Raw genomic sequence first — 24,992 nt, 5'->3', positions numbered from 1 at the left:
CAAATGCAGATAGTGTGGTATACAATATTTACTATTTTAAAAATCTGTGTATAAGGGACCTAGGCAGTTCAAATCAGAGTTGTTCAAGTCAACTGTATATAAATTCAAGTCCTAACACACTCTTCTGCATATAGTAAGTAATCAATATTAGTAGAAGTCAAGGGTGATCCTTCATTGCAAAGTAACATAGTGTAAGCTGTTGTAGCAGACTGAGCTGTTTCTCTGTTCAATGAAACTTTCACCTATTTTAGTTTACTAAAATGTCTAAGTCAGATTTGACATAATATGGCAAAAATAATACTGTCCCAGAAGTCTAAATCATTCATTTATATTAACATACTAAGCCTGACTATATTATAAATAGTGGTAATAATGATAACTGCAATAATAGCTTGCATCATAAACATGAGCTGCAAACATATATTATTTCAAATGTAATGCACCTCATTTAAGCCTCGCAATATATTAAATTAGTTGTATTTTGTAGGTGAGGAAAGTGACACACTAAGAAGAGGTGACAGTGGCATTGCCAGTATATGGATCCAATCAATATGATTCGAAAGCCCAAGCTCTTACCAATGTTATATTCTGTCATAGCTACAAAGATAGATAGATAGGCATATAGCAGTTTGCATCATAGAATCTTCCTTAACATTAGTGAGAAATAAAATAATTTTAATAAGAAAGCACTTCCAAAGTTAATTGTAATAATAGAATAGCCATAAATATGCCAAAAGTTAAATCCAATTTGAGGTCTACAAGTACATTTATATATTTATAACAATGCTTAAGCTTTAGTAAGGTGAATTTTAAAAAGTATATCTAAATATGCAGTACATTTAAAGCCTTACCATTCAAATATAAATCTATCTCCTTCTTTCCCTTAATATCACATGGGTTTTGGATTTCAATAAATGCATCTACTAATTAAGAAATGAACTCATCTCAATAAGGTAAACTAAAAATGAAGAAATAGCAGTAAACTTTTACTTGCTATTTCCTGTAAGTTCATTTTGTCCATTTTTCCATTAAATATAATTCACCTGATGTTACATATCGTTTATTTAATTGGATAGTTAATGTGACTCTAAGAAATAAAAATGAATTTCATATATCACATCATCACAGAAAAATTATAGACAGCAAAATACTACTTTGCCAAATTTAAAAAAAAAAAGGAAACTATAAGGAATTGTTTAAAGCTTCATAAACTACCAGAGAATGTGCAACAGTAAATAAGAAAGATACTTATTTTTCATTCTCTTAATTTTCTATTCCATTGTACCTCAGCTTGCCAGATGTGTAATGTCAGCAACAAAAATAATATGAAATAACTCAATTAGCCTTAGACCTAGCAAAGAGGTATCTTCCCCAAAGGGGAACATATTTCTAAAGGCACAATGCTTGCTGGAATGAGAAAACTCACCGTTTTAATTTAAAATATTTTTAGCTAATTATCATTGTCCAGACATTCCTTTTGCCTATGCTGACAAATACTTTGATAATTTTCATGACGTTACTGTGGCAATGGATTCTTAGATATGCACCAAAAATACCAGCAACTAAAGACTTAATCAAAATTGAAAACTTTTATGCTTCGAAGGACACTGTCTTGAAAGTAAAAAGACAACCTATGAAATGGTAGAGAGTATTTACAAATCATGTATCTGATAAGACTCTCATGACTAGAATATATGAAGAACTCTTACAATTCAACGACAACAAAACCAAATAATCCAATTCAAAAATGAACACAGGACTTGCACAGATATTTCTCCAAAGATATTCAAGTGGCCAATAAGCACACGAAAAGATATAAGACTCGAATAAATATTTGTACATCCATATTCCTGGCAGCATTATTTACAACAGTCAAAAGGTGTGAGCAACTCAAGCATCCATTAATGGATGAATGGATTTTTAAAATGTGACATAAACATTCAACAGAATATTATTCGTCCACAATAAAAGGATATTCTGGCACATGCCACAACACCAAAAAATCCTGAATTGAAATAAGACAGTCACTAAAGGACAAATACTGGATAATTCCATTTATTTGAGGTACCTAGAATAATCACATTCATAGTGACAGTAAGTAAAATAGTGGCTAAAAGCTGTTTTTGGGGAAGGGAGAGTTACTTTTTAATGGTTACATAGCTTTAGTTTTGTAAGATGAAAAAAGTTTTGGAGATAAATGATAGTTGCACAACAATGTGAATGTACTTAATGCAAATGAACTACAACCTTAAAAATGGTTAAAATGGCAAATTTTATGTTATGTATATTTTACCACAGTAAAAAATTTCAAAAAATTGTTTTAAAATGGGTAAGGATTTGAACAGACATTTCTCCAAAGAAAATATATGATGGCCAACAACTTCCCTTGTCATTAGGGAAACACAAATCAAAACTACAACAAAGTGTTTTACACCTAGTAGGATGGCCAAAAGTTTCTGAAAATGGAAAATAACAATTGTTTGGCAAGGATATAGAGAAATTGGAATCCTTCTCATTCCTGGTAGGAATGCAAAATCGTGCAACCACCATGCCAAACAATTTGAACAATGTGACAGTTCCTCAAAAGGTTAAACATAAAATTACCACATGACTCAGCGACTCCTCTCCTGGGTTATCCACAAAAAACTAAAAACCTGCATTCAAACAAAAATGTAGTGATGTCATAGCAGCCCTAATCACGTGTCCAAATGGTGGGGGAAAACATGAATAAAGGAGTAAAAATATTGTGCTATATCCACACAATGGAATAATATTCATCCATAAAAAGGAACAAAGTACCAGAGTTCTTTTGTGGCACAGCAGGTTAAGGATCCAGCGTTGTCACTGCAGCAGCTTTGGTTGCTGCTGTGGCACAGGTTAGATCCCTGGCCCAGGAACTTCCTAATACTTAGGCAAGGCCACAAATAAAAAGAAAAAAAAAAAAAGGAAGAAACAAAGTACTGATAGATGCTACAAGAATGGTTATTAAACATTACTAAACATCATGCTAAGTAAAAGATGCCCAGTCACAAAGTCACATATTTTATGATTCCATTGATATGAAATGTCAAGAATAAGAAAATATATAAATTAAGGAAAATACGAAAACAGATTAGTGCTTGGCAGGGACTGGGATGACTGCTTAATAAGTATGGCATTTTCTTTCGGAGTGATGAAAATGCTTTGAAACTCAACAGAGGTGACAGTTGCACAATGTTATGAGTGTATTAAATGCCGCTGACTCATATACCGAAAATGGTTAATGGTATATTATGTGGATTTCACCATAATTAAAAAGTGATAATAATGTTCTAAAATTGGGGATATGGTTGGAAGCAATTTATAAATAACAGAAGTATATTAAGTAAATTACTTCACAAAATCCCCAAGGACTATTGCATAGGCATTAAAATAACTGGAGGAGCATAAATGAAATCATTTTAATAAAGTAAAATAAAGCAACAATGATACATCAAATGCATGAAAGGTTGCAAACACATATAAACTGCAATTTGAAAAAAGAAACCCAGGGTTTTATTTTTTTCTTAAAAGTTATGGAAATAGTACATAGATTATATATATAAACTTTTTCTGAAATATACTTTTTGTCCAATGAAATTCCTGGCTATCAAAAAGTCAGGGAATTGCCACTGTGTGCAACGGGATAGGTGACATCACTGGAGCACCAGGATGTGGGTTTAATCTGTGGCCTGGCACAGGGGGTTAAGAGGTTCAGCATGGCTGTGACATGGGCCCCAGCTGTGGCTCAGATCTGATCCCTTGCTCAGGAACTCCATATGCCGCATAACGGAAAAAATAAAATAAAAATGAAAATAAATTAAAAATTTCATAGTAAAATGCTTTGGAAAACAGGATGGTTCAAAAATCTTTTTTTTATTTTTTAATTTTTATTGTTATTTCCCCAATATGATTTTTTTTTCTACTACACAGCATGGTGACCCAGTTACACATACATGTATACATTCTTTTTTCTCACATTATCATGCTCCATCATAAGTGACTAGACATAGTTCCCAATGGATTAGCAGGATCTCATTGCTAATCCATTCCAAAGGCCATAGTTTGCATCTATTAACCCCAAGCTTCCAATCCATCCCACTCCCTCCCCTCCCTTTTGGCAACCACAAGTCTATTCTCCAAGTCCATGAGTTTCTTTTCTGTGGAAAGATTCATTTCTGCCATATATTAGATTCCAGATATAAGTGATAGCATATTGGATTTGTCTTTCTCTTTCTGACTTCACTCAGTATGAGAGTATCTAGTTCCATCCATGCTTCTGCAAATGGCATTATTTTGTTCTTTTTTATGGCTGAGTAGTATTCCATTGTGTATATATACAACATCTTCCTATCTTTTTCTTAATAAACATAAATTAACAAAATACTATGACTCTAATAGGTAAGATCTAAACTTTGAGGATTCCACTATGCCTATATCTACTGCAACTTCTGTGTACACTGAACACAGCACTACGCTATGGCTTTTAACTAAGGGCTACAGGATCCTCCCTGTCCATCTTAACACCAGTTCTGCATTAAGAGTTAAGAGCTAGATCTAGGAATCAGACCTATTCTTCCTCTTATCAGCAGTGTAATCTTGGGTACTTAAATTCTTTGTATATTTTGGGTTGTATGTAAAATGGAAATAACTGTGATTCCTCCCAGTTGTGAACTGTTGTGAAGCTGAAATGAGACAGTGAATATAAGCTATGAGTATGGTGGCTGTCAGCCAATTCATGTAATAGAGCCTCCACAGGTCAAGGCTTCCCATGTCACAAAACTTCCATTCACCTGTCTTCAGTCAGCACAAACCTGATATTGCCGGAGTAATTCTGTTGACTCTAAAGCTGAGCTGAGCATTCTCTGTGTGTATTCTGAGAGTATATTTGAGTCATTTGGGAAGACTTTGAAAAGAATCAAGAATCACCCTATAACTTCAACTAAGATACTGATTTAATTATGTTAGGGACTGGCCCAGATCTTCGTACTTATTAAAAGCATTCCAGATGATCTCAATATACAGGTACCGTTAAAATTTTCATCTGGACCAGACCCAATGCTCACTTCAGACTCCTCATCTTATAGCCAACAACTGAGGCTTTTCTGTGCAATAGAAGTAATCTCTATTTAGAAAAAGCACATTAAAAATAAGGAATGAGGACCAACCAGAGAGGAAGTAGTTACTAGCACTGAAAAAAAAAAATGCAATTTAAAAGGAAATTTTTAAAAGAAAGACCAAAAATTCTTTTTAAAAAGTAGGAGAAAGCAGCAGCAGGATAGAGAAGAAAAAAGAGAAAAGAAGGGCTTTATGATCGAAAACTGAGATAACAGCACTTACAATGCTCTTTTGCTCTTTTAATGTGATTCAATCCCTATTATATGTGCCTCTATTACACATGATCTCACTTGATCTTTACAACAATCCAATGAAGTATTACCATCTCCCTTTTACATATGAGAAAAATGAACCACTGAGAGGTTAAGTGAATTAGCCGAAGTCATACATTTAAACAGTGGCAGAGCTGGAATTTCAGCCAAAGACTGATTCTAAATCCATTCTCTTAAAACTTATGCTGTACTACCACCTTGTCCATAGGAAAAAGAAAAAAAAAAACAAAAACAAAAAAACACACCTTCTGGATCTGAGGCATACAAAAAAACCTTGATTTCTTATCTCTAAAGTAAAATGATAACTTACTATTATTACTAAAAAACAATCTAGGAGTTCCCATCATGGCTCAGTGGTAACAAACCCAGCTAGTATCCATGAGGACATGGGTTCAATTCCTGGCCTCACTCAGTAGGTTAAGGATCCAGCGTTGCCGTGAGCTATGGTGTAGGTCGCAGGCACAGTTCGGAGCCTGCATTGCTGTGGCTGTGATGTAGGATGGCAGCTGCAGCTCCGATTTGACCCCTAGCCTGGGAACTTCCATATGCTGTAGGCATGGCCCTGAAAAGCGGAAGAAAAAAAAGTCATTACCACTGACTATTTTAGAATAATGAGATTATAGGTAATTTTTTATTTTCATTTATCTGCATTCAATACATTTCCTATGGTAATCATGTATTCATTTTGAAATAAGAAAAAGTAAGATCTTCTTAAAGCAAATATATCACAGAATTTTTATAGTTCACAGAGTCTCTAATAAATATATATTACCTTCCAAAAATATTAAGATATAATTGAAAAAATTCTTTAATAAAATATATTTCCACAAGAGGTTTACTCTTCTCAATTTTCTTCTCTGTACTAAAAATACACTGAGGTGAAAGAAAAAAAAAAAAATTACCTGTACACTGTCCTCCGTTGGTTGGATCTCCATAATAACCTGGCATGCAATCTTGACATTGCTTTCCTGTCGTAAGATTTTTACACTGTTCACACACATTATTATTGATGCAAGTGCTATGTCCATTACACTGGCAAGCTGAAGGAAATAGCAAAAGAAAAAAAAAAACCTATGTAACAATATCAAGTATAATTACTATAAAGACAAAGTTTTTTTTCATTTTTTTAAAAAATTTTATTGGAATATAGATACTTACCATGACGTGTTAGTTTTAGGTGTACACCAAAGTAAATCTGTTATACAGACACATACACATATATTTTTTCAGATTCTTTTCCCATATAGGTTATCAGAGTCCTGCATAATTTCCCTGTGCTATATAGTAGGTCCTTGTTACCTACCGATTTTATACACAGTAGTTGGTATATGTTATTCCCAACTTCCTAATTCATCCCTCATCCTAACATTTCCCCTTTGGTCAACCCAAATTTGGTTTCAAGATCTTTGAGTCTGTTTCTGTTTTGTGAATAAGTTCTTTTGTATTATTTTTATTACACTCCACATATTAGTGATATCAGATGGTATTTTCTTTCCCTAAGACGAAGAATTTATTTTAAAAATCTGAATGGTAGCAAAGTCCAAAGAGCATTTTCCAAGTTTTTTCATATGTCTCAAAATATTAATAGACACAAATAATTCTGTGTTGAAATTTTGCCTTATGACCTGTAAAACAGGGGTTACAGATAAAGTGAAACATAAAGTATTGCTATAGGGGGAATACCTTCTAATATATTCCTTAAAGATTCATGTGACTATGACATCTTAAAGTTAAGTAAACCTAAGAATGAATAATATGGATTTGATAAAGAATGTTAAAATGCATCTTAACTATATTTTCATATAATTTTAAAAGATTGATAAATATATAAAATTGTGTGGAAGTCCTTATTTCAGGAAAATATATGAGTGTAAAATTAACACACAGCATTTTTTTTTAAACATTTTTATGGCCACACCCACAGCATATCGAAGTTCCTAGACCAGGATTTAATCTGAGCCACAGCTGCGACCTATTGTACATGGAAAATTTGAAAGTGAGAGGAAAATCCCAAGAGATTACCATAAGGTCATCAATGCAAGTTGAATCAAAGGGTAAAGAAAAAGAGTAAAAAAGCAAATACTTTCTTACAGAAATTTTCAGAGGTATAACTCTAGTATAACATAGTATAGGAATGACATTTCATCATGGAAAATGTCAAATAATCTTCCTCCTCCTCTGGAATTGAGAAAATTACAATATAGTTTTCAAACTTTATATTACATTATGAAAGAGCTAGAAGAAAATTTAATAAGAAAAATGTTCATAATAAATTGAATAAAATAATGATTCAAAACATTATAATGATCAGAATTTTGTTTTTAAATGTACAAATATGTCTGTGGAAAAGTTAATGATGGTTATTTTAGTTTAGTAAGATTTTTCTACATTATCAACTTACAGAAATAAATTTATATTACTCTTTTTTCGGGATTTTTTTTTTTTTTTTTTTTGCTTTTTAGGGCCTCACCCACATCATGTGGAAGTTCCCAGCTAGGGTTCAAATCAGAGCTACAGCTGCCAGCCATAGCCACAGGCACAGCCACAGCCACAGCAACACAGGATTCCAAGCCTTATCTGTGACAGCCACAGCTCACAGCAACGCTGGATCCTTAACCCACTGAGTGAGGCCAGGGATCGAACCCAAGTACTCATGGATCCCTAGTCAGGTTTGTTACCACTGAGCCAGGATGAGAATTCCAATTACTTTTATAATAAGAAAAAATGATAAGAACTTTAAATTTTTTTAACTTTGTGCTTATAATTTTAAGTTATGGTCTCACAGAAATTTTTATGTAAAACTGCTAAGGTTAATTCACTCAGGTAAGAACAAACGTTATTGAGTGCTTACTATTTGAAAAGTGTTAAATCTGAAAAAGTCAAGAGATGGGCTACTACACGTATTTTATGACACCTCTGGCTAAATTTTTTCATGAGCAAAACAAAATGCCTTAACTTCTGAATAAAATCACTAAATTTAGCAATCTCATCTAATATCCTCCTCATAGATTGCCAATGAAATAATAAGAAAACTTGCCAACAACAACAGGATATGGAGTATGATGAAAACAACATAAATAAAACTAGAAAGTAGTAACCTACAATACTTCTGGGAATCAAAAGAGGACTCCTGGCATAATGCCACTCAACCATAACCCTCCTGAAAATGAGAAGTTCTAAGGGCAGTTCTGGGACCTGGTGCAATCAAGAAGCACATCACCAGTAGGCCTCCATACAGCTGCCAGGATGTCTGATACAGGAAAGTATAATGTTCCATGTAATGAATAGACCACACAGAACACTGGTATAATTTAGACCTCACTGCTAGAAAAATTTCCAGCTTAAAAAAAAAAAAAAATGATGGACATTGCTATAGCTTGAAACTAGTATGACAGCACTGGCAAAGAAGGCATATTACAGAAAGCAGGACCCAGGCATAATAACTGTATCAAATACAGACAGGAAAGGCTATTAAGCATATGATGACTTTTTTTCCCCACTACCATCAGAGTGTTGGATCAACAGGTAATGCAAGTTGGTATCTAATAGTTCTTCTAGGAGACACTGTTATTTGAAAAATTCTAATAACAATCTGGTTCCGGAACATGAGTAAAAACCAAAGAGAAGTCATCCATACTGTTTTGCTTAAATTTTAAAACCAGCCCAGATGGCTCCTCATCTATGTACACACAAACAGAAAGAAATGAAAATAAACATAATGAAAAACTCAGCACTTGATATGCAAATAAAGTACATAGTTTTGAAAAATACATGCTTTCTAAAGATGCAGAACATTAAAAAAATACCTGCTTGGCATTCTCAATGAAATTCAAAAAAATATACACAGAAAATCAAAGCTAAAATTTACCTCCGACTTTTCTCAAAACATAAACCTTTAAAATAAAAAGAAATATCATTGCTAAAAATAGAGCAAAAATTCAAAACAAGAATGTTAAAGAGAAGTTTAAGGTGGTGACAGAATACATGGGGAAAAACAAGCAAGAGCTGGTAGGTATGGGTTTCAAAAACCAGCAGAGCCAGGAGATATAATCTCTGTCATACTCAAGTAAGAGAGATAAACTGAACCATATTACAAAGTTTAAGCCTTCAATTATAACCCCTATTTGTGAAAAAGCTACTAAAATATGCCACAAGCCCAAAAAAGAACCTTAAGTCCTTTGGGGTATGTGTATAAAAGACAAAAGTCACTTCTGGGAACTTAAAAGTCTGTTCTAATCATAGAGGTAGGGTTGAAATTCACATTGTTCATATGGTGGAGAAACACCAACATCAAACATTAATATTAAAATCTGTTCTTTAAACAAAAAAAAAAAATCTTCATGCACCTTGCAAAAGCAGATGTAAATGACCCCTTGAAACACTTCCACAACTCAGGTCACACAAATATACCAAAGAACAGAGGCTAGGAAACAATTTATTCTGTAAAATGCTAGATAGTAAGTATTTTAGGCTTTGCAGACCATACAATCTCTTCACAAACACCAACCTCTGCCATTGTAGTGCAAAAGAAACCATACACAATATACAAGGAATTGATAATAACTATAATCCAATAAAAAAAAAACTTTATTTACAAAAATAGGCAGTGCACCAGGTTTGGCCTAAAGGACTTGCTTAGCCAACCTCTAATATGTAAAAAAAAAAAAAAAAAGAGAGAGAGAGAGAGAGAACCACCTATTGAATTAAACTTCAAAATGAAAATTTATAAGGCACCATAAAGGAGAGTTAGAAAAAAAGAGAGATAATAAAAATGAGAATTGATACCCCAAGAATTGGAGTAAAAGGAAAACTAGAAGACAGTAAAAATATTCAAAATAATTAAAGGCAGAAAAATGAGAAAATTATGGTTAAAGAAGTAAAGGTAGATATGACAACAATGTCTCATCAAAAAGAGAATACTGATAAAAACATGGAAATTATAAGAAATAGCTACTGGGAGTCATAATGTGGAACAATACAAAGATTGAAATGAAAATTACACTAAAGGGATTCAGCAGTAAATCCGAACTGGCAGAAGAAATAGCTAATTTAAAGACAGATCAATAGAAATCATGTAAGCTTAAGGTCAGAGAAAAAAGAAAGAAGAGAAATGAACAAAGCCTCAGTTCAATGTGGGACCTAACTTAATGCATAATGGGAGGGTTGGAAGGACAGGAAGCAGAGAAAGAATGTTAAAATTTATTTGGAGAAATAGTTCCTGAAAAGTCCCCAAATCTGATTAAAATGTTAATCTACACATCCAAGAAGCATAACAAACTCTTAAGGACAATAAACATGAAGAGACTGACAGACACATTAAAATAAAAGTGATAAAAGCCAAAGACAAGAAGAAAATCTTGAAAGCAGCAAGAGGAAACATAACTCCACACATAGAAAAAACTCAATAAGATTAATAACCAGCTTTTAACCAGAAAAAATGGAGGCCCATAGGCAGTGAGATAATATATCAAAGTTCTCAAAGAACTGTCAACCAAAAACTTTCTACCCAACAAAGCTGCTTTTCAGAAATTAAAGTAAAATGAAGGTGATCACAGATTAAATGTGAGAGAATTCACTGTCAGGAGATACACCTGAAAAGAAATTCTAAAGGAAGCTCTTCCAGTGGAGAGAACATGACCAGAGAATAATTTAGCTCCACAAAATAAAGCAGAGCACTGGCAACAGTAATTACATCATTACAAAAGTCAGTACGAATATATGTTGTGTATCTTTTCTTCTTTCACCTGATTTTTAAAATATATATTAAATTGTATACTTAGTGGTATTATTGGGCCTCTTAACACATAAAATGTAAAACATTTCCTAACAACAGCACAGAGGAATTAGATGGGAGAAAATCTATTTTAGGCTACAGATATGACACCGTATTAGCAGATGGTAACATAGACCCACAGGAACAAATGAAGAAAACCAGAAAAGATAGAAACAAAGATTAATATAACAAAAGCTATAAATATATACTTGTCCTTTTATCTGAGATAATTTAAAAGAAATAAAATCATATAAAGTAATAGCTGTAAAAATGCACCACTGGATTTGCAACATATACAGATACACTATGTATAACAATATCACAAAAAGGGAAGAAACAGATCTATGTGAGTAACATTATTTCATCTGACTGTAATTAAGTTAGTATAAATCTGAAGGATATTTAATAAGTTAATACATACATGATAAACCTGGAGTAACCATTAAGAAAATAACTCAAAAATATAAAGAAAAAATCACTAAAAATTAAAATGTTACATTAGAAAATATTCACTTACTGTAAAAAATATAAAGACTAGAGGAACCAAAAATTCAAGACATATATAAGAAAAAAGTAAAATAACACATAAATCCAATTACATCAAAAATAACATTAAATGTGAATGGATGAGACAATTCAGTCAAAAGGTAGAGAAGACACATCAGATAAAAGACAAAGATTTAACTATGTACCTTTTACAGAAGACTCCTCTAAAGGTATAGATAGACTGAAAATGAATGGATGAGAACAGAAATAGTGTATAAACAGCAACCATAAGAAAGGTGGAGGGACTATATAAAGATCAGACAGACTTTTCAAATGTTACTAGAGATAAAGACAGGCATTTTATAATGATAAAAAGGTTAATCCACCAAGAAGATATAAAATTTGTAAACATACATGCAGCTAATACAGCTTCAAAATACATCAAGCAAATAATTTTTTTTAAAAATTAAATTAAAATAGAAGTAAAGAATTCAACAATAATAGCTGGACACTTCAACACCTCACTTTCAGTAATGAATAGAACTAGATAGATAATCAGCAAGGGAACTGAAGACTTGCACGACAGTATAAGCCAAGTGAACCAAACAGAACTAAATGAACATAACTAAAAAAAAAATCAAAACAAGAGCAGAATATATATTCTTCTCAAATGCACATAAAAAATTCTTCAGGATAAAGACTATACACTAGGTCACGAAACAAACCTCACTGAATTTAAAAAGACAGAAGTCTTTAATACAAAGTATGTTTTCTAACCACAACTGAATAAAATTAGAAAAATTTTATACAACAGAAAAATTTGGGAAAATCAGAAATTGTGGAAATTAAGAAAAATATTCCTAAATAACCATGTAGCTCACAGAACAAATCATAGAAAAATTAAAAATTACTTTCAGGTAAATTAAAACAAAACATAACATGCCAAAACTTACAAGAAACACCAAAACACTGCTCAGGAAGATTTTTTACCTATAAAAGCCTAAAAAGAAAAAAGGTCTCACATTAACCTAACTATGTTTCTTAAGAAACTAAAAAAGAACTAGAAAACTAAACTCAAAGCAAGTAGAAGAGAGAAATAATAAATATCAGAGTTAAATAAAATCCAAAGAAGGAAAACAATAAGGAAAAAACAAAGCCAAAAACAAGTGTTCTTTGTAATGTTCAGTAAAATCAACAAAGCTTCAGCTAGAATTATAAAGAAATATGAGAGAAGACATAAATTTTTAAAATCAGGAATGGAAGATGAAACATACCACTGACAAAAGGCTGGGGAAAAGGATGTAGGGAAATGCTATGAACAACAATAAACTAGACAACCTAAATAAAAGAGACAGATTCTTAGAAAGACACTACCTACCAAAACTTACTGAAGGAGAAATAGAAAATACAAATAGACTCTAAAAAGGAGATTGAGTTGGTAATCAACAAAATGACAGAAAAGTATAGCCCAAGATCAGCTGGCTTAATTCGTTAATTATACTAAATGTTTAAAGGAGAATTAACAACTATTCACAAACATTTCCAACACAGAGAAGCAAAGGACAGGCAGACTTTTTAACTCATTCTATGAGGCCAGCATAACCTAATACAGAAACAAGACAAATTTATCACAAGAAAAGATGACAGACCAATACCTCTTATGATTATAGGTACAGAAATCTTCAACAAAATAGCAAACTGAATCCACTAGAATATAAAAAGGATTATACATCAAGACAAAGTAGAATTTACCCTAGGAATATAAGATTGTTTAAACATATGAAAATAGGTAAGTAACACACCATACTAATAAAAGAAATAAAGGGGGAGATTACATGATCATCTAAACAGATAGAAATTTTTCAAAAAACTAGGAATCGCAGGGAACTGTCCTAATCTGATATATGGCATGTATGAAGAATTCACAGCTAATATCATAGTTTACAGTGAAAGACTGCAAGTTCTCCTTTTAAAATCAGGAACAAGGCAAAAATGTCCTCACTTGTCACTTCTATTCAGCATTGTACTGGAGGTTCTGGACAGGGCCATTAGGCAAGAAAAGAATGAAAGATATCCAGACTAAAAAATAAGATGTAAAAATAACTCTATTTGCAGGTGACATAATCTCACATATATAAAACTAAGGGATAAATGTGTTAAGCAATGTTATAGGACAAAAAAAATCAAGTGTAGAGAAATCAGTTTTATTCTATTTTTAGACACTTGCAATGAACAATTTGAAAATGAAATTAAGAAAACAATACTGGAGTTCCCATCACGGCTCAGTGGAAACAAATCTGACTAGCACCCATGAGGAAGCAGATTCAATCTCCGGCCTCGCTCAATGGGTTAAGAATCTGGGGTTGCTGTAAGCAGTGGTCTAAGTATCACAGAGGTGGCTCAGACCTGGTGCTATTGTGGCTGTGGTGTAGGCCACTGGCTACAGCTCCAATTCAACCCCTAGCCTGGGAACCTCCATATGCCTCAGGTATGGCCCTAAAAAAACAAACAAAAAAAAAATACTATTGACAATAGTGTCAGAAAGGTAAACAAATAACATACAGGGGAACTCAGATAAGGTTATCAGCATATTTTTCAGCAGAAACTCTGCAGGCCAGAAGGGAGCGGCATGATACATTTCAAGTGATGAAAAGGAAAAAACCTCCAAGTTTACTTTACCCAACAAGGCACTCATTCAGATTTGAAGGAGAAATCAAAAGCTTTGCAGATAAGCAAAAACTAAGAGAACTCAGCAACACTAAACCAGTTTTACAACAAATACTAAAGGAACTTTTTTAGGTAGAAAAGAAAAGACCACAACTAGAAACAAAAACACCACAAATGACAAGACTCACCAGTAAAGGCATATATACAGTAAAGGTAGGAAATCATCCATGCACAAGTATGCTATGAAAATCAGAACTCGTGAGAAGAGGAGGGTACAAACGCAGGACACTGGAGAGGCACTTGCAATTAAGAGAACAATGACTTAAAACAATCTTGTGTGTGTATATAGATATAGATATAGATTACTATATCAAAACTTCAGGGTAACTGCAAAGCAAAAAAAAAAAAAAATCTACAGTTGATACACACACAAATAAGAAAAACCAATTCAAATACAACACTAAAGATAGTCATCAAACCACAAGAGGAGAGAACAAGAGAAGAAGGGAAGAAAAAAAAGCAACAAAAACAAATCCAAAACAGGTTAATAAAATGGCCATAAGAATATACATATCAATAATTACCTTAAATGTAAATGGACTGAATGCCCCAACCAAAAAACATAGACGGGGTTAATGGATACAAAAACAAGATCCATGTATACGCTGTCTTCAATAGGCCCACTTCACTTCTAGAGACACAATCAAATTGAAAGTGAGAGCATAGGAGGCATTCCCGTCATGGCTCAGGGGTTAATGAACCAGACAAGCTACCATGAGGATGCGGGTTCGATCCCTGGACTTGCTCAGTGGGTTAAGGATCTGGCGTTGCATGTGAGCTGTGGTGTAGATCACAGACATGGCTCAGATCTCGCATTGCTGTGGCTATGGCATAGGTTCCTAGCCTGGGAACCTCCATATGCCCCCAGTGCAGCCATAAAAGACAAAAAGACCAAAAAAGAAAGAAAGAAAGAAAATAAAGAAAAGAAAAAGAGAGGATGGAAGAAAATATTCCTATTCCATGAAAACGGGAATCAAAAGAAAGCTGGAGTAGCAATACTCATATTGGACAAAACAGACCTCAAAATAAAGAATATTATAAGAGACAAAGAAGGACATTACATAATGATCAAAAGATCAAACCAAGAAGAGGATATAACCATTATAAATATATATGCACCCAACATAGGATCATCTCAATATATAAGGCAACTGCTAACAACCTTAAAAGGAGAAAGTGACAATAACACAATAATAGTAGGGGACATTAACACCTCACTTACAGCAATGGAGAGATCATCCAGACAGAAAATCAGTAAGGAAACACAGACCTTAAATAAAGCATTAGACCAGATGGACTTAATGAATATTTATAGGATATTCCATCCAAAAGCAACAGAATACACATTCTTCTCAAGTGCACATGGAACATTCTCTAAGACTGATCATATTCTGGGCTACAAATCAAGGCTCAGTAACTTTAAGAAAATTGAAATCACATCAAGCATCTTTTCTGACCACAAGGCTATACAACTGGAAATCAACAAGAAAAAAACTGAAAAATACAAACACGTGGAGACTAAACAATGTGCTACTAAACAACCAATGGATCACTGAGGAGATCAAGGAGGAAATTTAAAAATGCCTAGAAGCTAATGACAACAAAGATACAACACTCCAAAACCTATGGGATGTAGAAAAAGCAGCTCTAAGACGGAAGTTTATAACAATGCAAGCCCACCTCAGAAAACAAGAAAAAGCTCAAATAAACAAGCTAACTTTACATCCAAAGCAGCTAGAGAGAGAAGAACAGACAGGACCTAAAGTTAGTAGAAGGAAAGAAATCATAAAGATCAGAGCAGAAATCAATGAAATAGAAATGAAGAAAACCATAGAAAAGATCAATGAACCAAAAAGCTGTTTTTCTGAAAAGATCAACAAAATTGATAAACCCTTCGCCAGACTTATCAAGAAAAAAAGACAAAGGACTCAACTCAATAAAATTAGAAATGAAAAGGAGAAGTAACAATCGACATCACAGAAATACAAAGGATCATAAGAAACTACTACATGCAACTATATGCCAATAAAATGGAAAACCTAAAAGAAATGGACAAGTTCTTAAAAAGTACCATCTTCCAAGACTAAACCAAGATGAAGGAGAAAAGATGAAAGGACCCATCACAAGAACTGAAATTGAAACTGTGATCACAAAACTTCTAACAAACAAAAGTTCAGGACCAGATGGATTCACAGGCAAATTCTATCAAACATTTAGAGATGCGCTAACACCTATCCTTCTGAAACTATTTCAAAAAATTGCAGAGAAAGTAACACTCCCAAACTCATTCTATGAAGCCACCATCGCTCTGATACCAAAACCAGAAAAAGATACCACAAAAAAAGAAAACTACCAGCTAATTTCACTGATGAACATAGATGCAAAAATCCTAAACAAAATACTAGCAAACCGCATCCAACAATACATTCAAAGGATTGTACATCATGATCAAGAGGGATTTATCCCAGGGATGCAAGGGTTCTTCCATATCTGTAAATCAATCAGTGTGATACACCACGTTAACAAACTGAAGAACAAAAACCATATGATCCTCTCAACAGAGGCAGAAAAAGCCTTTGACAAAATCCAACACCCATTTCTGATAAAAACCCTCCAGAAAGTGGGCATAGAGGGAACCTACCTCAACATAATAAATGCCATATATGACAAACCCAGAGCGAACCACATTCTCCATGGTAAAAAGTTGAAAGAACTCCCACTGAGATCAGGAACAAGACAAGGATGTCCACTCTTGCCACTACTATTCAACATAGTTTTGGAAGTCCTAGCCATGGCGATCAGAGAAGGAAAAGAAATAAAAGGAATCCAAATTGGAAAGCAAGAATTAACACTATCACTATTTGCAGATGACATAATATTATCTAGAAAATCCTAAAGATGCTACCAGACAATAGCATCCGAAAGAATAATATGCTTAGGAATGCATTTAGCCAAATGTTAAATGCAAAACTTGTACACTGGAATCTATAAAACATTGTTGAAAGAAATTAATGAAACGACATCCTGTATTCATGTATTGAAAGACTTAATATTAAGATAGCAATTCGTCCCACCAATCTATAAATTCAATGCAATATCTATCAAATTCCAAAATATTTTTTATAAGAATAGACAAGAATATTCTAAAGTCATGTATTTTCAAATACTCTGTGAAGATACAGAGTACTCAGATTAGGCAATCTTAACAAAGAATAAAGTAAGAGTGCTGAAACTTCCCAATTTCAAAACCTACCACAAAGTTACAGTAATCAAACCACTGTTCTATTGTCATAAGGATAAATATATAACCAATGGAATAGAATTAGATCCGGAAATAATATCATACATCTATGGTCAACTGATATTCAACAAGGGTGCCAAGAACATTAAATGGGGAAAGAATAGTCTTTCCAACAAATCGTGTGGGGATAGCTTGATATCCACAAACAAAAGTATGAATTAGGACCCATATTCCACATTATATATAAAAATTAACTAAAAATGGATTAAATGCCTAAATAATGAGAGCTAAACTTATAAAAATGTTAGAAGAAAATACAGATGTAAATCTTCATGACTCTGAATTAGGCAACAGTTTCTTAGATATGACACCAAAAATTTCAGCAACTAAGAGAAAAAACAAACAGATATCCTGGACATCATCAAAATTAAAAAATGTATGCCTCACTACCAAGAAAATTAAAAGAAAGCCTATAGAACAGGAGAAAATATTTGAGAATCATATCTTTGATAAGGATCAAGAACCCAGAACACATAAATAAGATTTACAATTCTACAGTTAAGAAAGAAATTTCAAAATGTTAATCTTATATCCTGCTACTTTGCTGAATTTATTAATCAGTTCAAGTAGTTTTGGGGTTGAGTCCTTAGGGTTTTCTATGTATAGTATCATGTCATCTGCATACAGTGACAGTTTTATCTCTTCTCTTCCTATATGGATGCCTTTTATTTCTTTTGTTTGTCTAATTGCTGTGGCCAGGACTTCCAAAACTATGTTGAAGAGCAGTGGTGAGAGTGGGCATCCCTGTCTTGTTCCAGATTTGAGTGAGAAGGCTTTCAGTTTTTCCCCATTGAGGATTATATTTGCTGTGGGTTTATCATAAATGGCTTTGATTATATTCAGGAATGTTCCCTCTATACCCACTTTGGCGAGGGTCTTGTTCATGAATGGATGTTGGACTTTGTCAGATGCTTTTTCTGCGTCTATTGAGATGATCATATGATTTTTGACTTTTTTTTTTGTTAATGTGGTGTATGATGCTGATTGATTTGCGTATGTTGAACCATCCTAGTGAACCTGGGATGAACCCTACCTGGTCATGGTGTATAATTTTTTTGATATGTTGTTGGATTCGGTTGGCTAAGATTTTGTTGAGAATTTTTGCATCTATATTCATCAATGATATTGTCCGATAGTTTTCTTTTTTGGTGGTATCTCTGTCTGGTTTTGGAATGAGGGTGATGGTGGCATCATAGAATGTCTTTGGGAGTATTCCTTCTTCTTCAACCTTTTGAAAGAGTTTAAGGAGGATGGGCACCAATTCCTCTTTATATGTTTGATAAAATTCACCTGTGAAGCCATCTGGTCCTGGACGTTTATTTGTAGGGAGTGATTTTATGACCTCTTCAATTTCATTTCTAGTGATTGGTCCGTTCAGTTGGTCTGTTTCTACTTGATTCAGTTTTGGCAGGCTGTAAGATTCTAGAAAATTGTCCATTTCTTCCAGATTGTCAAACTTGTTGCCATATAGTTGTTCATAGTATTCTCTTATGGTTTTTTGTATTTCTGCTGTATCCGTTGTGATTTCTCCTTTTTCATTTATAATTTTGGTTATTTGGGTTCTTTCTCTCCTCTTTTTAGTGAGTCTGGCCAGGGGTTTGTCAATTTTGTTTACCTTTTCAAAGAACCAGCTCTTGGTTTTATTAATTTTCTCTATTGTTTTTTGAGTCTCTATTTTATTGATTTCTTCTTTGATCTTTATAATTTCCTTCCTTCTGCTGACTTTAGGACTTTTTTGTTCTTCTTTTTCTAATTCATTTAGGTGGAGGGTTAAGTTGTCAATTTGGGATCTTTCTTCTTTTTTGAGAATGGACTGTATTGCTATAAATTTCCCTCTGAGCACTGCTTTCGCAGCATCCCATAGATTTTGAGAGGTTGTGTCTTCATTATCACTTGTTTCGAGGTACTTTTTAATTTCCTTTTTGATTTCCTCATTGACCCATTGGTTTTTTTAGTAGCATGTTGTTTAGTCTCCATGTAGTAGGTTTTTTTCTCTTTCCTTTTCCCATGGTTGATTTCTAATTTCATGGCATTGTGGTCAGAGAAGATACTTGAGATAATTTCTATGCTCCTAAATTTATTGAGGTTAGCTTTGTATCCCAATATGTGGTCGATTCATGAGAATGTACCATGAGCATTTGAGAAGAATGTGTATTCAGAAGTCAGTCACATTTCTGTATACCAGCAATGAAACATTAGAAAAGGAATACAAAAATACGATACCTTTTAAAATTGTACCTCACAAAATCAAATACCTCGGAATACACCTGACCAAGGAGGTAAAGGACCTATATGCCGAGAACTATATAACTTTAAGCAAAGAAATCAAAGAAGATGTAAAGAAATGGAAAGATATTCCATGTTCCTGGATTGGGAAAATCAATATTGTAAAAATGGCCATACTACCCAAAGCAATCTACAGATCCAATGCAATCCCTATCAAATTACCCATGACATTTTTCACAGAACTAGAACAAACAATCCAAACATTTATATGGAACAACAAAAGACCCAGAATTGCCAAAGCAATCCTGAGAAACAAAAACCAAGCAGGAGGCATAACTCTCCCAGACTTCAAGAAATACTGCAAAGCCACAGTCATCAAAACAGTGTGGTACCGGTATCAAAACAGACAGACAGACCAATGGAACAGAATAGAGAATCCGGAAATAAACCCTGACACCTATGGTCAATTAATCTTTGACAAGGGAGGCAAGAACTTAAAATGGGAAAAAGAACGTCTATTCAGCAAGCATTGCTGGGAAACCTGGACAGCTGCATGCAAAGCAATGAAATTAGAACACACCCTCACACCATGCACAAAAATAAACTCTAAATGGCTGAAAGACTTAAGTAGAAGACAGGACACCATCAAACTCCTAGAAGAAAACATAGACAAAACACTCTCTGACATCAACATCATGAATATTTTCTCAGGTCAGTCTCCCAAAGCAACAGAAATTAGAGCAAAAATAAACCCATGGGACCTCATCAAACTGAAAAGCTTTTGCACAGCAAAGGAAACCCAAAAGAAAACAAAAAGACAACTTACAGAATGGGAGAAAACAGTTTCAAATGATGCAACTGACAAGGGCTTAATCTCCAGAATATATAAACAACTTATACAACCCAACAGCAAAAAAGCCAATCAATCAATGGAAAAATGGGCAAAAGACCTGAATAGACTGTTCTCCAAAGAAGATATACAGATGGCCAACAAACACATGAAAAAATGCTCAACATCGTTGATTATAAGAGAAATGCAAATCAAAACTACCATGAGATACCACCTCACACCAGTCAGAATGGCCCTCATTAATAAGTCCACAAATAACAAGTGCTGGAGGGGCTGTGGAGAAAAGGGAACCCTCCTGCACTGCTGGTGGGAATGGAAACTGGTACAGCCACTATGGAGAACAGTTTGGAGATACCTTAGAAATCTATACATAGAACCTCCATATGACCCCACAATCCCACTCTTGGGCATCTATCCGGATAAAACTCTACTTAAAAGAGACATGTGCACTCGCATGTTCATTGCAGCACTATTCACAATAGCCAAGACATGGAAACAACCCAAATGTCCATTGACAGATGATTGGATTCGGAAGATGTGGTATATATACACAAGGGAATACTACTCAGCCATAAAAAAGAATGACATAATGCCATTGGCAGCAACATGGATGGAACTAGAGAATCTCATACTGAGTGAAATGAGTCAGAAGGACAAAGACAAATACCATATGATATCACTTATAACTGGAATCTAATATGCAGCACAAATGAACATCTCCTCAGAAAAGAAAATCATGGACTTGGAGAAGAGACTTGTGGCTGCCTGATGGGAGGGGGAGGGAGTGGGAGGGATCGGGAGCTTGGGCTTATCAGACACAACTTAGAATAGATTTACAAGGAGATCCTGCTGAATAGCATTGAAAACTATGTCTAGATATTCATGTTGCAACAGAAGAAAGGGTGGGGGAAAAATGTAATTGTGATGTATACATGTAAGGATAACCTGACCCCCTTGCTGTACAGTGGGAAAATAATAAAAAATAAAAATAAAAAAAAAAGAAAGAAAGAAATTTCAAATCAAAAATGGGCAGTTTTCGAATAGACATTTTCCAAAGAAGGTATATGAGTAGCTAATAAGCACAGGAAAAGAACATCATGAATCACAGCGAAATGCAAAACAACACCACAATGAGCTATCACTCCTAGCAAGTAGGAGAGTAACAATGAAAATGATGGACAGTAACCAATTTTGGTGACGAGAGTAATTAGAGCCCTCATACACTGCTAGTGGTAATGGAAAATGGTACAGTAGTTCTGGGGAAAAGCCTGGCAACTCCTCAAAAGGTTAAATACAGATTTATCATATGACTAAAAATTCAACTCCCAGGTACATATCAAGGAAAAATTAAAACATGTTCACACAAAAACTTACATACAAATGTTTAGAGCAGCACTATTAATAAGAGCAAATGAGAAAAAATATACTGAAGATACACCAACTATGAAGGCATGAATATGTGGTATGCAATTTAATATTACCCATAAAAAGAAGTAAAGGACTGAAAAATCCTGCAATACAGCTGAAACTTAAAAATTCATGCTAAGTTAAAGAAATCGTATCTGAAAGGTTACACTTTACATGACTGCATTTAAATGAAATGCCCAGAATAGACCAATACACAGAGAAGGAAAGTGGATTAGTGGTTTTCAGATGCTAGAAGGAAGGATAAAAAGGTACTGACTTTTAAAAAGTATGGGGTTTTGTTTTGGGGTAAAGTGTTCCAGAATTAAATGATGATGATAAGTTGTACACCTACTGATTATACTAAAAATCACTGAACTGTAGGCTTTGAAATGAAGGCTTTTATGGCATATGAGCAGTATGTTAATAAGCAAACAGAACAGACCTAATTAGATGAGCTTAAAAATAATTTACACAAATTCTTGCCATCTCTCTATGTATGGCATTCATAATATTACTTTATCCTCACTCTCATCGAAAAAGTAGGATTTTTTTTCCCCATCTTTTGAACATGTATTGGCTTCAAGACTTTTTTAGAACAGTTGAATGCAGAAATAATGATATGGAAATTTTGAGCTTAGGCCTCAAGAAGTACACATACTCTGTTACCTTCTTATTATTCTCTTCTAAAAACAACATGATGGTATCCGTCTGGAGGATGATAGGCCAAATATAGTAGAAAACAATCATTTGCAACTGAGGGACCCTAGATCAACCTGTCAGCTCAAACCACCAGATGTGTGGGTGAAGAGTTCTGAGATCATCTAAAACCAGGCAAGCAGCCAGATAACTGTAACCACAGAGAAAACCAGGATATTGTCAGAAGAACTGCCTAGCAAAATTTCACAAGAGATGATGCAGCATCATGAGTAAAACTTTTAATAGACAGAGCTTGGGTTGCCATGTTAAATAATATTAAATAAGTAAAACATAGGTTTAAGAGAAAACTGGAAATATATAAGAAAGAATTAGTGAATTGAAATACAGAAAAATATGATGCAAAGATATAAAATACAGAAACTACAACAAGAAAAGTTAGGGACATAGTGAATAAGACTAACATAAGTGAAGCAAACTCGTAGGAATAGAGAACAGAGTGACACAATGGGACAGATCCAATCTTGAAGATATAATGGCAGAAAACTTTATAAGCATGATGAAAAACACCTACAGAGTACATAAACCACACAACTCACAATCATAATAACAAAGAAAACTGATGCCTAGGTATACTGTACTAAAATTACAGATATCTAAAAACTAAGAAAAATTTTTAAAAAGTCTTTAAGAGGAAAAAGACATATTGCTTTCAAAAGAGAAAATAAAACTGACAGAGTAATTCTAAAGAGAAAGTGGAAGCCAGAAAAAAAGGAAATTACATCTTCAAATTATTGACAAAAATATATTTGTCAACTAGGAATGCTATTACCAGTAAAAAATATCCTTCAAATATTAAGACATCCATATACATAATAAAAACTTTTTCAGATATAAGAAAGCTAATCCACAGTCACAACTGAGAAACACAGTATTTTAAAATGCTAAGTAAAGGTCATCTAGCTAAAGAAATATAGCAAAGGAAATTCAGAATAGTAGGAAAAAATGGATATCACAGAAATTGGTCAATACATGGGTAAATAAAAAGATTTTTTTTCTTATCATGATTTCTTTATAAGAAAATGTCTTTTAAAGCAAAAAATAATAATGTGTGGTTAATAACATATAGAAGTAAAATATATAGCAGTAATTATACAAAGAACAGAAAAGAGCAAATGGAATTACACTTTTGTAATATTCTTACCTTATACATGAAGTAGTATAATATTGATTCAAGGTAGACTGTGATAAGACAAAGATGGCTATTACAATCACTACAGCAGTCACTAAAAAAAACACAAAAGAGGTATAGCTAAAAATCCAATAAAGTGATAAAAATGGACTTTAAAAACACTCAATTAATCTAAAAAAGCCAAAAAGAGGAACAAACAACAGAAAAAAATAAAGGAAATTTTAAAAACCAATACCATGATTGTAGGGCTAAACCCAATAATATCAGTATTATATTAAATCTAAATTGACTAAATAGTTTGATAAAAGACAGATATTCTCAGACTAGATTTAAAAAACAAAATAAAAATGAAGACTTTTATGCTGTTTACAAGAGATTCATTGTAAATAAAACACATAGACAGAAGACTTCCACTTCTGCCCATGAAGGATTAACTACTGTGAGAACTAACCTCTAGCATAAACAACAAGAAAACTAAAAATACATGAAACAACTACTTTCTAATACAACAGGCAGTTTAGGAATAGCATCCCTGAGAAAAAGAAAACAAAATATAACTGCCCAGATTTGCTACCTGGAGGCAGATTTGAGGACACAGCCCTGGGAGGGAAACTCAAACAAAGACTAGAGATCTCCTTTCATTGAGGAAACAAAGGTCAAAGTTTAGGGAGGCCACAGTGGTTAGACTTTGTGAGGCAAGATACTAGAGAAGAGAGCTACACACAGCAATGTGCAGAGGGGTCCCCTTGAATCTTTGATTAAATAATGAATTAAACACAACACGAAGCTGAAGAAAGAACCACCAGAAATTACTAAGTGAAACAATGTCAAGAACTCACATAGACCTGGGAACAGCTTGTATTCCCACTAGTCAGAGTGGGGCGACTTCTTAATACAAAGAGCATTGTATAGAGACTACAGAAAAGCACTGTTTTAGTATTGGAAATAAATTAGCCAGGAACTTAGGG

At 33.7% G+C, this 24,992-nt stretch overlaps 1 protein-coding gene across 3 annotated transcripts in view; it reads right to left on the bottom strand.

Moving 5' to 3' along the window:
- Nucleotides 1-24,992, bottom strand: part of ATRNL1 (attractin like 1) — a 776,870-nt gene that overhangs the window by 539,721 nt on the left and 212,157 nt on the right. For all 3 annotated transcript variants that reach the window (XR_002338976.1, XM_021074415.1, XM_021074416.1), the window contains exon 19: nt 6,311-6,448. Coding sequence is in view for 2 of the 3 variants with exons in the window: in XM_021074415.1 (XP_020930074.1) it covers nt 6,311-6,448 (138 nt within the window). In the remaining variant the exon portion in view is untranslated. The remainder of the gene's footprint in view (nt 1-6,310; nt 6,449-24,992) is intronic.

The sequence above is a fragment of the Sus scrofa genome, chromosome 14 (assembly GCF_000003025.6).
Source record: "Sus scrofa isolate TJ Tabasco breed Duroc chromosome 14, Sscrofa11.1, whole genome shotgun sequence".
Classification (NCBI taxonomy): Eukaryota; Metazoa; Chordata; class Mammalia; order Artiodactyla; family Suidae; genus Sus; species Sus scrofa.
Note: the sequence above shows the minus strand (reverse complement) of the source record. Positions and strands in the feature narration are given on the sequence as shown.